This window comes from Neomonachus schauinslandi, chromosome 5 (assembly GCF_002201575.2).
Source record: "Neomonachus schauinslandi chromosome 5, ASM220157v2, whole genome shotgun sequence".
In the NCBI taxonomy this organism is placed as follows: domain Eukaryota; kingdom Metazoa; phylum Chordata; class Mammalia; order Carnivora; family Phocidae; genus Neomonachus; species Neomonachus schauinslandi.
The window spans coordinates 17058131-17073936 of NC_058407.1; the positions used below are offsets into that span (position 1 = coordinate 17058131).

The following is a 15806-nucleotide window of genomic DNA, read 5'->3' on the forward strand; positions in this document are numbered from 1 at the left end:
TCCACCTTTCCTAGTCTGACCCTGACCAAGTCACTCATTCTCTGGGGCCCGTGTTCTAACCTCTAAACGAGAACAACTTTACTAGATTATGTATTTCTTCCAATTCTAAAACCTAGATTGTGAAATTTTCCAAAATGACAAAACACAAACCACGAGGACGAGGTCTGATTCTACTGCTCAAATCCTATCGCTCTGGTTTCCACAATGGCTTCTGAATAACACAGATGATTCACTTATCCATTGTTCTTAGAATTAGGTGACCTCTGCGCTCAGAGCTGTCATGGGGGCACTGGGATTTATCTAGAAAAAGTGGTGTGGCAAGTGTAGGCTCTTCCCTCCTTAAAAAAGTGGCGAAGGTCACGGGGACAAAATCTGTTCCCTCCTATCTCCTTCGATTCAAAAGTCTTCTGGGTAGGCGCAAGTAGATAAAGGCTTATCGTTCCCGGTTTGGGGCTTTGACCAGCGTAAGTATCCGGCCCCCTAACCACAGACCTCGACAAGTCCGGCGAGCACCGAGCCACTGAGCCGGCTTGAGGTTCTGCGGCTTCCCACGAGGCGAGGCGCTGCGGAAGCGGGGTCGCGACACTTCCGGTGGCCCGGCCGGGCGCTCGCCACACTTCCTGTTGATCGGGCTCCGCGGAGGGCGGGGCTGGGAGGAGGGCCGGCGGGCGGGCGGCTACGCGGGAGGCGGCCGCTGGCCTGCCGTGGGCGCGCGGGGCCGCGGCGGGCACGGACAGTCAGCCGCGTCGCTTCAGCCCGGAGCACCCTCGGCGGCCGCGCTTCCCGCCCTCTGTCCTTCTGCCCGGCCCCGCGCCACCATGCCCGCCGTGGACAAGCTCCTGCTGGAGGAGGCGTTGCAGGACAGCCCCCAGGTACCTCCCGCCGCTCCGGTCACCTTGCCCGGGGACGGGAGGCCCCTCGAGTCCCGGGGTGGAGGCCGGGAGGGGGCACCCCGCAGGCGGGGCTGGACAACCCGAGAAAGGGCCCCCCCGCTCCCGCGGCCGGAGTCTTTGTGTCGTGACCCCTTTTCCAGAGTCAGCCGAAACTGACGCTGTCCGGCCCAAACTCGGGCTCCGTCGCTTTGCTGAGTGCCTCGGAAAAATAACCTTTTTGTGCCGCAGTTTTTACATCTGTAACACAGGGATAATAATTGTCCCCGCCTCGTAGAATTGTCAGAATTAAATAAGGGAATGCCTGTAAAGTTGTTAGCGGGCAACGTCTGGTACAGAAGTAGTAGTCAATCTTAGTTACTACTACTACTGCTACTTACTGACGCGATGGGTCCTGGTGGATTTAGGGCCAAGATGGGAGGCAGAGAGTCCAGCTCTCTTTCCGGTACCCTTCGGCACGGTTTTCCCATTTTGTCAAGAGAAAATTACAACACCTGCCCCATTTGTCGCACAGGGGGACTTCATTAGCACGCTCGAGATGAAAGTTAAGTCCTTGGAGCTCTGCAGATGAAAGCTGCTGTGTAAATAGAGCAGATGAGTGCAGAATGACAGGAGTTCATAATTCAGTGCCCTTTTTCTTCAGGGAACTTTTTTGCTCCGCATTAGCACTGCCTGGCTTCATATCTCCTCTCCTGGTTCCGCATCCCTGGGTTTATTTAAATCAGCCTTTTTATCCCCAGGTGTCTCAACTCTTGAAAAATTAGAATGAGATTAACTGTTTTCCTTCTCTTTTCGGTTCCCTTCCTTATTCTTAGCAAATTGCACTCCTGGGATGATCTTTTGATGGTCTTACTTACTTTTTACTTACCCACTCTGCATCTTGCCAGTTCAGAATCAGCAGTCAAAGGGCCGTGTGCTTAGTTGCCTGTGTCCATTTCTTTGTGATCTTCCTTAGGGTAGGCAAGAAACTTGAGCAAGCTGTGGCTTTTTTTTTTTTTTTTTTTTTAATTGGCATCCGCTGGTCTGATTGAATTTTCAAAGACCTCTTTGAAGTTTCTAGACTTGTGGCATTTTAATGGGACCGAAGCCCTTTGGAGAAGTCATTTTGTCTGTCTTCACACATAATGTGAGATATGAAGAGAATAATGTAGAATTTCTAAGGATACCATTTTGAACAGGGATTTCTGTTTGCTTTGTATTCCAGAAGTGCAAAGATATATTGCTTTCCTAACTGAGCATGGTGATGGCTGAGCCAGGTCAGAGAGGTTGCGCTGATTCTCCTGTGTTGCCCTCATTGCGAAGTCACATTCTGCATTTCTGACTCTCACATAAGTGAATATGCACCATTTCTGAGTGGTTTACAGGGTTTGCTCAGCTGGGAGGAAGCAGAGAGAGGACTGGCAAACAAGGCAGGAAAACTGGATCCTAATTCTTGCTGTACCACTAACTGACATGATTGGGGCAAGTCACTTATCCTTACCCTGTGGTTGACTCAGTCTTCTCATCTGCAGAATGAGGGATGTGGAGCAGTTGATCTTTAAGGGGCTTTAGAAGCTTAAAATTATATTATATTGCATGGTTTATAATTTTGAGCTTGTATGTGGAAGAGGAGGTTCAGTGGCATTGGCATTCCTATATAATGTTCTTCTTAATGTAGGGAATTTGTTACTGCTTTTGGGACTTGGGTGTCACCTTACCAGGATTCTTCATGAGGTTGTTCAGCGGAAGCTAACTTTCAAGAAGTCTTTGATAATCATCGGAATATATTTATTTAGCAGTCTTATATGGGGCGTGTGCCTAAAGTGGCCTTATTCCCAAGGAAACCCATAGATTTGGAACTGGAGAAAAGTTAATCTAATTCCTTTTATGTGTAAAGAGTAAAAACAATAGCAAACACCTATATCACACATGCCTTTTATGCGCCAGGCATTATTCGAAATGCTTTACCTGTATTAATTCACTTAATATTCCCAACAATCTTTTGAAGTAGGTCTCCTATGAAAGTTACCAAGGAGTAGAGAAGTTAAATAACTTGCCCAAGATTATATACTATACAGTGGCAGAGCCAGGATTGGAACCCAGGCAGTCTAGCCTATATTGTTCAGGTTGGTCCAGCTACCTGGCACCTGGCCTTTCTATCACCGGTGACCTAAAATGTTTCACTGAAAGGAAGAGAGCCTAAGAAACCATCTATTGTTTGTTTCTTCTAGTTTTATGAAGAGTAGTTATGAGGGTTGCTGCAGCAACCTGCACATGATTCATTAAGTGAACACAAAAGCTTTTGTAATTGAACTCAGTGACCCAAGAAGAGCTGAATAGCAGTTGACCGTCCTTAGACACATCTATTCATTTCGTCCTTTTTAGTACAGCACGGTGTACTGAAGACTAGTCTGTGCGTATACATATCATTTCTGGTTACATCTGATATGTGAGAGGCAGAATGTTTTGGGGACAAAGCTACTTGTCTCCGTTGCCGTCTGGGAGCCTCTGCTCCTTGCCAGGCGCCACTAGATGCTGGGAATATAGTGACAAGGTAGGAGTGCCTGCCCTCCACAGGGCACAGTCTGTCCCGGGAGACAGATAAGGAAAGCAGGGCCAGGGCCGTGTGAATGGGCTGCGGTAGGAACACAAATGCAGCTTTGAGCTGCTGCCGCTCAGACTTCTGCAGGGGCTTATTGGTTTTTGTGTAAGTAGTCCGCTTTTGAGATAAGGTGAAGACAAAAGCAGTATTACTTGCTGTTTTCTTGATTTTTTGTGTGTTTGTTTCCTTTGCAGTTGGCAAAACTGAAGCCCAGAGAAGTTAAAGACTTAGTTCTGAGATTATGCAGGGAGTGGTCCAACTGGCGACGGCCCTCCTTGACCAAACCAGGCTTTCTTTACTCAAGCAAGAGGCCTCAAAACAACCTGGTGGTTATGTGTTCATTGTGGAGAATAATATGTGTATTTTATAATCAGTTATTAAAATTGTGCCATTATATGATCAGATGCTATTCTGGAGAATAAAAAAATGTCTAGGACTATTTTATTAGGTAACACCCAGCTTCTTTAAGATGGAGGGATGATGTGGATGCTGAGGCTGTATTCTTAGGGTGTTTGGTTTTTCTGGCTAGGCATACTCTTAAAAATGTAGGGTAGTAGAAAAAAGATGGAATTGAAATCCTGATTCGGCCACTGTTACCTTAGGCAAGTTACTCGACCTCTCTGAGCTTGTGTTTCAACATGTGTAAAATTAGAATAAAAATATTTACTTAATAGGATTCTTATGAAGATGAATAATGTGTGTAATGTGTCTTCATGCCTACATGTCATAGTAACTCCGTAAACGATTGCTGTTATTATCTTTATAAGTGATAGGCATCAGGGTCTTTCCCACTTGTAAGTAGTCTTTGATGTCTGGTGTACCTTTGACTGGTCCTTGGTCTCATTCCTTACGTTTCAGTTATAGAACATTCCTGTTGTTCCAGATATAAATTTAAGCAGATATGGAGCTGATAATGTGGGTATCAAAACAGTGTCTGAGATGGCTGGGCAGGTTTTTCTCAGTGGTCATCATGGCCTAGTTAGAAAGACTGGATTTTTCTTGCCAGTGCTAATGGGGGTGGTCATGGTAAACCTGTCCAGAGTGTAAGGAAACAAAACACTTGTGATATAGATTTGGCAGTTATTATAGGGAAGTGCGTGACAGGATGACCGAAGGGAAGCCGGCTACAGGCAGGACTTGGGCTGTGGACCACAGCGCATGCCCACTGATAAAGCTCGGCCAGCTGGGTGACAGGTGCAGCCTCCTGCAGGGGAGGAAGCGGGCCATTGGTGCCGGTTGGACCTGGATTGACATCCCAGCCCTGCTGCTTCCCAGCCGTGGGAGGTTGAGCAAGTTTCTTGACCTTGATGAGCCTCAGTTTTATTATCTGTAAAATAGGGTTAAGTATCCATGGTATCTACCTCATAAAGTTGTTGGAAGGATTAAATGAAAAAACAAATATTTAGTGCTCAGCACAGTGTCTCACACACAGGAGGTACAGAGTAAACGGGAGGGTTCGTTTTCTTTCTCTTCTCTTTGTGGAGGATATTTACATAAGCCTTCTTTTCATCTTCTCATTTTCCATTCTGTTTCATTCCTGAGAGTTTTATTTATTTATTTATTAAAGATTTTATTTATTTATTTGACAGAGAGAGACAAAGTGAGAGAAGGAACACAAGCAGGGGGAGCGGGAGAGGGAGAAGCAGGCTTCCCGCTGAGCAGGGAGCCTGATGGGCGGCTCCATCCCAGGACCCCAGGATCATGACCTGAGCTGAAGGCAGAGCTAACGACTGAGCCACCCAGGTGTCCCTCATTCCTGAGAGTTTTAAAAACAATAAGTAGGCCTCGACTAAATGGATATCAGTAGTAGTTAGAAAAATGAAATAGCCTCAATCCAGTTGTACCATTCTTTCCTTCTCATTTTCCTAGACATGTTAGTTATAGCAAAGAAAAATACCAGAATCATAATAAACGTGAGTGAGGGCCTCCAGCACTGACACCATGAATACAAAGAGACAAAAAGGCCCTTTACTATAGATAACATTTATGGATAACTGTATAGATAAGTATTGCTGTGGTGTTAAAATGAAATCTTACAGAGACTCATGCTCCTTTCCTTTCTGAGTCTCCCAGACGCTCCATCCGTATCTGCTCTCTATCTTCAATAAACTCTGCTCTCACTTAGAAAAAAATGAAATCGTACATGTAAAGCCCTTAGTGTGCAGCATTTAATAAGCAATCAAAGTTCATTATTTTCGTAATCAGTATCAGCTGCTAGCACCATACATCACACACTGGTAGGCACTTTATGTATATTAATTATCCCAGTAACCCTTCGAATTAGTGTTAGAGCCTGAACTTGGACCCAGGACTGACATGGTCCCAAGGGGATCCCAGATGCTTTGAGAGGCAGAGCAGGCTCTAAGCTCCTGGAGAACATAGGGTCGGTTCTAATCACCTCTGAATCCCAGTTGCCAGCACGATGTTTCGGCAGATACTGGATGAAGGCAGAGATGCATGCATCAGTGAATGAATACAATCTCTCTTTTTTTTTTTTTCCAAAATAGAAAGTATATTTTAAAAAGATAAAATGAAGAGTTTGGAACCAATGTTTTTCACTTACTGGTTGACATCCATGCATTGATTACCAGAGCCAGTGGGTCACAGTCATGATTTCTGTTTACAAATGGAAGAGAACAGAATACAGCAGGAAAAAATTGGAGTGTATATGCATACTAATGATAAACATTGGTCACATGTGTTTCATTACCACTGTTTTTAATTTTAGAAGGTTTGAAGAACTCTCCTCTGGCACACGAATTTATATGCTGTATGAACTCTGATATTTTGCTGTCATTGAGAGCTTTTTAAAAACCTGTCTTACATTTTCCATATTCATTGCATCTGGTCCCTCTGTTGATAAGGATTGTTACTGAAGAGAGTACCTTGGTTTCGGAGAAGGTATTTTTAGCCTTGAAGGCTTCAGGCAAAGCCAGGACAATTGTGTCTGGCCCAAGTACGCTGGAGTTTGGGGGACAAAATCAAGGGGAGACTGAATGATCCAAACACCCAGGTGATTGAGGGTGCTTTGAAGTAAGTCACTGCTCTCTTACCTGAGGTTAGAAAAAGAAAGAAGGAATTGAAATTCGAATGCAGGGAGATAATGAGTCTTAATAGATTGTTCTTTGTAAAGTGCTTTGATATCTTATTAAAAGCATTTCTGTAATTTTCTGTCCATCCTGTGCCTAATGGATTATTTTTAGAGACCCCATTATCACTGACATAATATTTTAAATTCCCACTTTGCTGGACACTTAAAGTCCCTTGAGTAGATATGGTCACTTATGTGACACCTCAATACTTATTTAGACACCATCTCCTATGTAAATATTTCTTCAGTGTTCAACGTGTCAGGCTCTGTGCACAAGAACAATAGGAAATGCCTTCCATCAAATGACATTGCTCAGCTGCTCTGGGGCACTGAGTGGTTAGCCTTCCTGAAGGAACGGAGCTAGCATTCTTGTTAAGTTGAGATTTCAGTTTTGTGCCCAGATCTACTGCTGGTGGACCCAGAGTATACGAAATTTCCTGGCTACGCGTTTAAAATTAGTTGAATAAAAGGTGACGAAAGACATGGAAATTGACTGTAGTAGCTTAGGAGGAAAGAATGATGCACCCCTGCAAGATGTCCAAGTTTGCAGAAAACCAGACAGATGGTTAGCTGCTGGGGTGATGCGCTGCTGGGCGTCCACACCGCAGGTAAACACACAGGCCTGGTGTTATGTGCAGTTTAGGGGCTGGAAAGGAGAGGCTGCCTTTTTAACTTTTTTTTTTGAACTCTCCTGGTGCTTAGATAGGGGCTAAGTCGAAACAGATAATAGCCCTCAAGTCTTACTCTTTAAAAAATTGGCTTTCCTTCTCTGGCCCCAAATTGTATTCAGTTTGCCCCTGCGTTGTAGTCTGAAGGATTAGGAAAGTAGTTCTAAATTAAAGCTCCAGAAATCAACTCTTCCTAGTATTATCGGTAAAAGAATAAAGCCGGAGAATTGGCACCTTCCTTCCCCATTTCAGAGAGGGGAGTGTGTGTGTGTGTATGTGTTTTCTACCTCCTTTGTAACGTTTCCACTCAGAAATAAAGTCAACTTCTTTTCTTCTTTTCTCGTAGACTCGCTCTTTACTGAGTGTATTTGAGGAAGATGCTGGTACCCTCACGGATTATACCAACCAGCTGCTCCAGGCGATGCAGCGCGTCTACGGAGCCCAGGTATCCTGCTGTGCCTTCCCCCCAAGAGGAGGAGAGTAGGAGCCCCCTGCCCTCATCTTGGACTTTTCTCAAGGGGCTGAGAAATTTGAGTCAGAACAATACCATTGAAAATTTGGAAGTAGAATCAGAATTGTCTTCCTCAAGTCCGTTCACCTTAAAACACTGAGGACAGTCTGTTTTCTCTGCTTAAGAAAGTGGGTAATTTTCCTGTAACTAGTAAAACCAGTAGAGGAGGACCACGTCACTCGTTTTAATTTTTTAAAAAACTCAGCCCCAGAGGGGAACATCTGAATCTCCTCTTCCTATTTGTGAATGAGCGGGGTCAGTATCCTGAGATATGCTCTTTGTCTTTCTCATAAATGGGAGTCTTAGATGTCCAGGCAGGAGGGTAGGGAGGGTTTTCCACGTGCTTCTTCTGAGAAGGCTTGAGTCACACTTCTGAAACTGTCGGGTGGCTTCTTTGTTTTGAGGAACAAATATCTCTGACTTGCAGAACAATGGAAAATAAATTGCTGAGTAGCAAAAGTGAATTTTTTTTAAGATTGAGAAGTGCCTGTGTATGTTACGTTCTAAGGGAAGACTTACAAATTACTTAAAATTCATTATGTTGCACGTCAAAATATTAATGGCTTGCTGATGCTTTTCATTATTGATTCCTTGCTGACTTAAATCTGTATATGTCAATGTTTCTTTTTCTCATCGATGATCTCTAAAGAGATACCACATTCAGTATATAATATATACTAATAATTGTATGTAGTCATTTCTTATATAGCTCTTGATATTCATATATGATCATTTATTATTATTGTTTTATTAGTCATTTATTCATATCGTATAGGGGAAGAAGACTCAGTCCTTGCCATTAGAGAGTTTATGTTTGGGTGGGGAGACAGAGAAAACATTTATCTAAGAGTGTTAGCACCACTAGGAGAGGAGGTCGCCTAACCCAGAGGAATTGTGCTCAGCACCCAAAGAGAGGAGGATTGTGACAGTCGAGATTAATTGAGTATTTCGTAGCTTCTGGGCATGATTTCAGGACTTTTACAGCAACTCTGTGAGGTGGGCATTGTTGGCAGTAGCCTCATTTTATAGGTTAGGAGACTTAAGGATTCCAGTGACAAGTGACTTGTCCAAGTCCATCCCGTTACTACATGGCAGAGCAAGTCAGCCCGGACCTGAAGCCCAAACTCCCAGCTACGAAACCTGGGGCAGCCTGAACTAGGGAAGTGGCAGTAGAAATGGAAAGAAGTGGATGAAATTCAGAGGTGTTCAAGAGACAGAATGGTGACTCACTGGATGTGAAGGGGTCAGATGTGTGAAGGATGAGTGCAGAATGATGTCCAGGTCTTTGACTTGAACAACAGGGGGTGTGTGTGGGTGTGGGTGTGTGTGTGTGTGTGTGTGGGTGTGTGTGGGTGTGTGTGTGGGGGTGTGGAGGGTGTGTGTGTGTGGGTGTGTGTGTGTGGAGGGTGTGTGTGTGTGGAATGGCAGGGATACCAATCATAATTCTTTCTTGAAAGGCTGATTTTGAGGTGTCCATGGGACATCAAAGTGGAGAAAGAGCTTGTTGAAAGTTCCGATCTCGAGTTCAGGCTGGAGATACAGATTTGCAAACTCTACTGTATTATACAAGTGTAACTTAATTGGGACTGATTTTAAAACCGAAACAAATCATGTGCTCATTGTGAATGTACTTGTTGTTTTGGTAAGACATTCAGAAACTGGAGACATATTATGTTGATTTTTTAAAACCCTATTTATATTGTATGTTTTTATATCCCCTACATGTTCAAAATTTAAGAAAATAGAAATTTTTTTCCCTGGACTTGGACCTGAACTTACTTGCTGTTCAGTAATTTGAATATTGTCGTTAAATGACTTGTCTCCCGTTTAAGGTTTAGGAGCCCACGACTTAAGGGACGATGTCTCTGTCACTCCCAAGAGTCTCTGTTCTGCCTCTCCATGTCTGTCAGAATCATTTACTTGGAGATGTCCAGAGGCTTTCTTACGCGTTTTTTCTTTTGAGCCAGAAAACTACATTTTGCCAAAATTAAGTGGGTCGTGCATTCCAAGAGTCTGTAAACCGGCTTTTAATTCACACCACATGATTATCACATGGGTTCTCTACTGGCCAGAAACCCTTCCTCCTTCCTCGGCATTTCCTGCAGCAGAGGCTCATGGGAAGGGCTGGTTAGTGCTGCCAGACTCAGCGACAGATCCAAGCAGTGGCCAGCGGCATCCAGATCGGCTGGGTCAGGGTCAGCTGGTTTTCAGGTTTATGTGAAGGCTTAAGTGTCTTCTTTTGTTTCTTTGTAATTAAAAAAAACGAAACTTCGGGGCGCCTGGGTGGCTCAGTTGGTTAAGCGACTGCCTTCAGCTCAGGTCATGATCCTGGAGTTCCAGGATCGAGTCCTGCATCGGGCTCCCTGCTCGGCAGGGAGTCTGCTTCTCCCTCTGACCCTCCTCCCTCTTATGCTCTCTGTCTCTCATTCTCTCTCTCTCAAATAAATAAATAAAATCTTTAAAAAAAAACAAAAAACGAAACTTCTTTGATTCGTCTTTGATGAATTTGTTTATATACATGTATGTATCGGTGTGTGTATATGTGTGTGTAGTAATACTTATCAGTGTTTTCACTCAACTTTCTCCCCCTAAGTTATGTTTTCTTGGTTTATTTAACATCATTACTTAAATATTTTACACCTAGACCTGTTGAATTAAATTAATAGGGTTTTATAATCTCATTTTTAAAAACACAGGCACTTAGCAAGATGTTTTTGCATTATTGTATTTTAAAAACCAGGTTTATGCTGCTGATAAATGATAAATGATTCACTTTGAATCAGACCACATGGTAAATTTCTGTATTCTGATAGGGCGACAGCCACTGGACCTCAGTTTTAGAAAGAGGAAGAGTGAGGAAAACTAGAGGAAAGTTCTGTGAGCAGTTTTGCTGATTGTAGCTGATTTGGGGGAAATTTTAAATTTTATTTGACTTACATGCTAGAATGAAACTATAGTCCATGAGCTGTTTTCAGTATTTTACAGCAGTCCCTGAGGTCACATCTGGTCTTTTGACTGTCAGATGTGCCTTTGCAGGCCGTGGGAACTGAGTACCTTGTTAGAGGTCATTTGAACGAAGGAAGTAGTACACGTTTCTCATGCACGAAGAGCAGAGATGGGTTACATAAAAAGATCTGCTGTCTTGAAGATGATTGGCTAGATAAGTTTAAAATCTCCTTAGTGTCTGAATAGACGCATCTGTGTCCATATTCAGTTAAATCTCAAATTTTGCGTTTCATACATTTGACACACAGAATTACATAAATAATCAAAATATCTGCCATAGAGGCGCCTGGGTGGCTCAGTCATTAAGCGTCTGCCTTCGGCTCAGGTCATGATCTCAGGGTCCTGGGATCGAGCCCCGCATCGGGCTCCCTGCTCCGCGGGAAGCCTGCTTCTCCCTCTCACACTCCCCCTGCTTGTGTTCCCTCTCTCACTGCCTCTCTCTGTCAAATAAATAAATAAAATCTTTAAAAAAAAAATCTGCCATAATTTTGTTTCTTTCTTGGAGAGGTTAAAAATTTTTAAATCTTGGGGCGCCTGGGTGGCTCAGTCGTTAAGCGTCTGCCTTTGCCTCAGGTCAGGATTCCAGGGTCCTGGGATCGAGCCCCTCACTGAGCTCCCTGCTCAGCAGGAAGCCTGCTTCTCCCTCTGCCCCTCCCCCTGCTTGTGTTCTTTCACTTGCTGTGTCTCTCTGTCAAATAAATAAAATCTTTAAAAAAAATTTTTTTAAATCTTTTAAGAATAGATTTATTAGGGTCTTACAATGAAGTTTACTTAGGTAATCTCCTTGTGAATATTGTTTTGAGAAAACAGGGACCCATGAAATGTCCCCAGCAGTATTACGAAACCTGGCAATTCTTGGAATCTGTCTCCTCCAACAGATAATGGACCTCTGTAGTTAGTGCCTTCAGTCTGGATAGAATTTTTTTTTCTTTAAGTAAATTTCGGATGGATGTGTTTTGAAGTGAGAACCATGGTTAAGGCTCTTTCATTTTCCTTCAGCGAAGCAGACTTACATTGTTCAGTGTAAGCAGGAAACATTGTTCAATCTCTACAATTGTTCTTCAGCCTTCTTGAATACAGAACGACAGATCCTAAAAACTAAAAGCCCAAATTGGAGGTGGGAATAGTATCTTTTCAAATTGGGGTAATAGGTAGCAGTAGGAGGTGATAGGAGTAAAATATTTTGAAGAGAAGATACACAGAAATTTGGTATTATAAAGAAAAAAATTCTTCTTTAGAAATGATGATATACAGTTGACACTTGAACAACATGAATTTGAACGGCACAGGTCCATTTATACGTGGATTTTTTTGATAAATACAGTACTGTAAATGTATTTTCTCTTAAGATTTTCTCTTTTTTTGGTAAAGATTTAGAGCGTGAGTGCACGCATGCGCACAAGTTGGGGGCGGGGCAGAGGGAGAGGATGCCAAGCAGACTCCCCGCTGAGCATGGAGCCCAAAGGGGCTTGACTTTGGGCTCGATCGCAGGGCCCGGAGATCATGACCTGAACCAAAACCAAGAGTTGGATGCCTAGCCAACTGAGCCACCCAGGGGCCCCTCTCTTAAGATTTTCTTAATAACATTTTATGTTCTCTGGCTTACTTTATTGTAAGAATATAGTATATAATACATATAACATACAAAATTTGTGTTGACTGTTGATGTTATCAGTAAGGCTTCTGGTCACTAGTAGGCTATTAAGTTTTGGGGCAGCTAGAAGTTATATGCAGATTTTTGGTTGCGCAAGGCGGGGCCGGCCCCTCTAACCCCTGCATTGTTCAAGGGGCCCCTGTATAGAGATCTCAAGCTCAGCAAGCTAATGCACCTGTTGGGAAACAAAATGAGAGGAGTGGGCTTCCAGGAGTATGAGCTTATAATAGGGCCGGGGTAGGATTTGGAAGGCAGGGTCAGAACTGCGTATTTTAATAATAGAAATAATGGTTTCCATTTATTGGGTGCAGAAACATACCACAAGCTAGGCTCGGCATCTCCTTTGTAGAATCTCATAAGAAAGGAGAGGTATTACTATAGCATGTGTTCGCAGATCAGTAAACTAAGACTCAGGTTATGTATTTTGCCTAATATCACAGTGACAGAACTAGAATTTGCAGTCAGGTCTTTGACTCCAAGACCTGCACTCTCACCCTGAACCACTACGCTCTACTCTTTTGACATACTGGCCTCCAGAAGTGGCAGCAGAGGCTAAGGACGTGGGAGCTTTCCAAGGTTTTTCTTGTCACTATAGAACAACCCCCACTATAGGACGGCCAAACAGCTGTGTAGCACAGCAGTTCCCCCTTTAGCTACGGGTTCACTTTCTGCTGTTCCTGTTACCCACAGTCAACTGCAGTCTGGAAGCAGGCACTCCTCCTTCCGACATATCGTCAGAAGGTCAATAGTACCTAGTGCTACATCATTCACCTCACTCCACCTCACCACATAGGCATCTTCTCATCTCATATCATCACAAGAAGGAGGGTGAGTATAGCACAATGAGATATTTGAGAGAGAGACCACATTCACATTAGCTTTTGTTACACTATACAGTTGGCCCTTGAACAATGCAGGGGTTGGGGCACTGACCCCCATACAGCTGAAAATCCCCCAAAGGTTAGCTAGTAATGGCCTCCTGTTGACCAGAAGCATTCCAAAAACAGAGTTGATTAACACGTATTTTGTATGTTGTATATACCACATACTGTACTCTTAGAATAAAGTAAGCTAGAGAAGAGGTGTTATTAAGAAAATCACAAGGAGGAGAAAATACATTTACAGCACTGTATGTATTTATTGAAAAAAGTTTTTGAGTAAGTTGACCTGCACAGTTCAAATTCATGTCATTCAAGGGTCATCTGTATTGTTATAATTTTTCCATTTTGTTATTATTGTGAATCTCACTGTGCCTAATTTATGAATTCAACTTTATCATAGGCATGTATGTGGAGGAAAAAACAGTATATATAGAGTTCAGCAGTAGCCACAATTTCGGGCATCCACTAGGGCTCTGGGAATGTGTCCCCCGTGGAAACAGGGGCCCACTGTATGTGAGAGGTGGAAGCCAATTCCTTTTTGTGACTAAAGTGACTTGTTGAATGAGTTTTTATGCATGATTGTTTTAGTCAGTGCATTTTAATAGCCCTGAAAAACAGTCAAATTGAGGTTGCTATGACAGGGACTGAGGAGAAATATGTATGTAGCTTCAGTGAAGGAGCAGAGAGCCTGAGTGGTTTCTAGAAACCGCTTCGGAGACTGGGATTCCTGCACTTGTTTTGCGTGCAGGACCTACAGCTTTTCCTCAGGTTGGCTTTACGGCATTCAGATTAATATGAAAGATGATTCTGGACGAGGCTCATTCACTTAGGTACAAGGGTTAAGGGTATGGCCTTGAACTCATCAGATCTGAGTTCCAGTGCTGGCTTGGCCACTTGCTCTGTGATATTGGGAGGGTCACTTGTTTGCCTGAATTTCCTTATCAGGTAACAGAGACTGTAATCATGGCCACCTCATTGATTATTGTGAAGGGTAATAGAGTTTACCCTTGAAGGGCTACGATCAGTTCCTGGCACGAAGGGCTCTGGGTGTTAATCATCTTCTAAGTCTTAAAATAACAGTAGTTAAGATAGCACGTTATACTGGGGCTGTTATTTGGGTTAAATAGAAGCTTGGTCCTCTGATCCTGACTTTGTTGACAGAGCAGTCTATACTTGCTCTCTTCATTTCCTCACTGGATGGTTGATGCCCGCTCCTCAGTCTGGCCTCTCTCCTCCCCTTGCTTCAGGGGCGGCCTAGTGCCTAAATCGGAGCCTCTACACCCTTGGGCCCTGGGCAAACACCTGATCCTTTAATGACACCCCCCCCCCCCTTGAAGTGGTCTTGCTTTGGTTCCTGTGACAAGGTCCCTTCCGGTCCCCTCCTAGTTCTCTGCCCGTCCTTCTAGGTCTTTCTCCTTTCTTGGCATCCTGTTGCTGCCTGCCCCTTAAGTTCTCCAGAATCGCACTGGAATCCTCCTCTGCTTCGTCTCTATTTGCTTCCAGAGCTAAGATCCCTTCAGCAAGCCTGGCCATTTCAGAGTCTGTTTCTAGTCCTTGTCTCTGGGTCTTTATTCAAGACATTGGCCTATTGGTGCTGTGGGGAGTGAGTGCTCCGCTCTTACCAGATCCAGCACTCTCTGATCCATCTTCCTGCCTTCCGGAGGTGTCTTCCCCTTTCAGTCCCTCCTCTATATCCAAACCTCCCTCCCTCCCTGTCTTCACACGCTTCCCTGGCTCCCAGTGCAGTTGAGTTTGAACTCCTCAGCAAGGTGCGCAAAGCTCTTCACGAACTGAGTATCAGCCTACTCCTCTAGCCTCGTGTTTGGCTGTTCCAGAATGTGCCAGGCCCTCCACATGCCTTGAGACTCTCCTCTGCCATTCCTGCTGCCAACAGCCCCCATCAACCCCTTGCCCTGACAAATGGCCTTCCCGGCTTGAAAACGTCACCTCCGAGGTGTCTCTGGCACCTTCCCTTCCTTCCGGCTCTCCCTCCTCAGCCGAAGCGTGCCCGTGTGCCGGATGCCCCGAGCACTCGTTGGGGCGAGCACTTCCGGTGCAGCGAGTGCGGTCTTCCTGCCCCTCTGGACCGTGAGACCCCAGAGAGCCGACTCTCCGGCTCCAGTGCCCGCACCAGGCCTGGCCCCTGGGAGTGCTGGAGCCGTCGGTGCCGCGGGCGTCAAGGGAAGGCCTGAGCTGCGGACATGCGCAGCTGAGCGCCGGCACAGCCCGCGGCCGACTGGAGGCCGGCTTTCTGGGATTTCGCCGCCTCCTTCACACGCTGCACGCTGTCATTTTTGCCTCAGAACAACCTCCCGGGTCTCCACCACGTCCTCCACATTCTGGAGACTGTTCTCATCCCTCACTCGAACTCTTCGGGTGGGCTCCCGAGCCTCCTGCCGTGCCCCCTTCGGTGCTCCTCGCCACCACGGCCACTCTTGAGTTTTCCTCTGCTCAAGTCGGATCTTGTCACTGTCCTGCCCACGTGGCTCGGGGCTTCCCTGTTGCCTCCAGGGTAACGTCCCCG

The 15806-nt window shown here is 44.8% G+C and overlaps 1 protein-coding gene across 3 annotated transcripts in view; it reads left to right on the forward strand.

Annotated features, from left to right (window-relative positions):
* Positions 1-667: 667 nt before the first annotated feature.
* The window catches only part of APPL2 (adaptor protein, phosphotyrosine interacting with PH domain and leucine zipper 2), a 52867-nt gene continuing 37728 nt past the window's right edge, over positions 668-15806 (forward strand). For all 3 annotated transcript variants that reach the window (XM_044915345.1, XM_021687371.1, XM_021687372.1), the window contains exons 1-2: positions 668-872; positions 7577-7675. In XM_044915345.1, coding sequence (XP_044771280.1) covers positions 819-872; positions 7577-7675 — 153 coding nt within the window. In that variant the 5' untranslated portion in view covers positions 668-818. The remainder of the gene's footprint in view (positions 873-7576; positions 7676-15806) is intronic.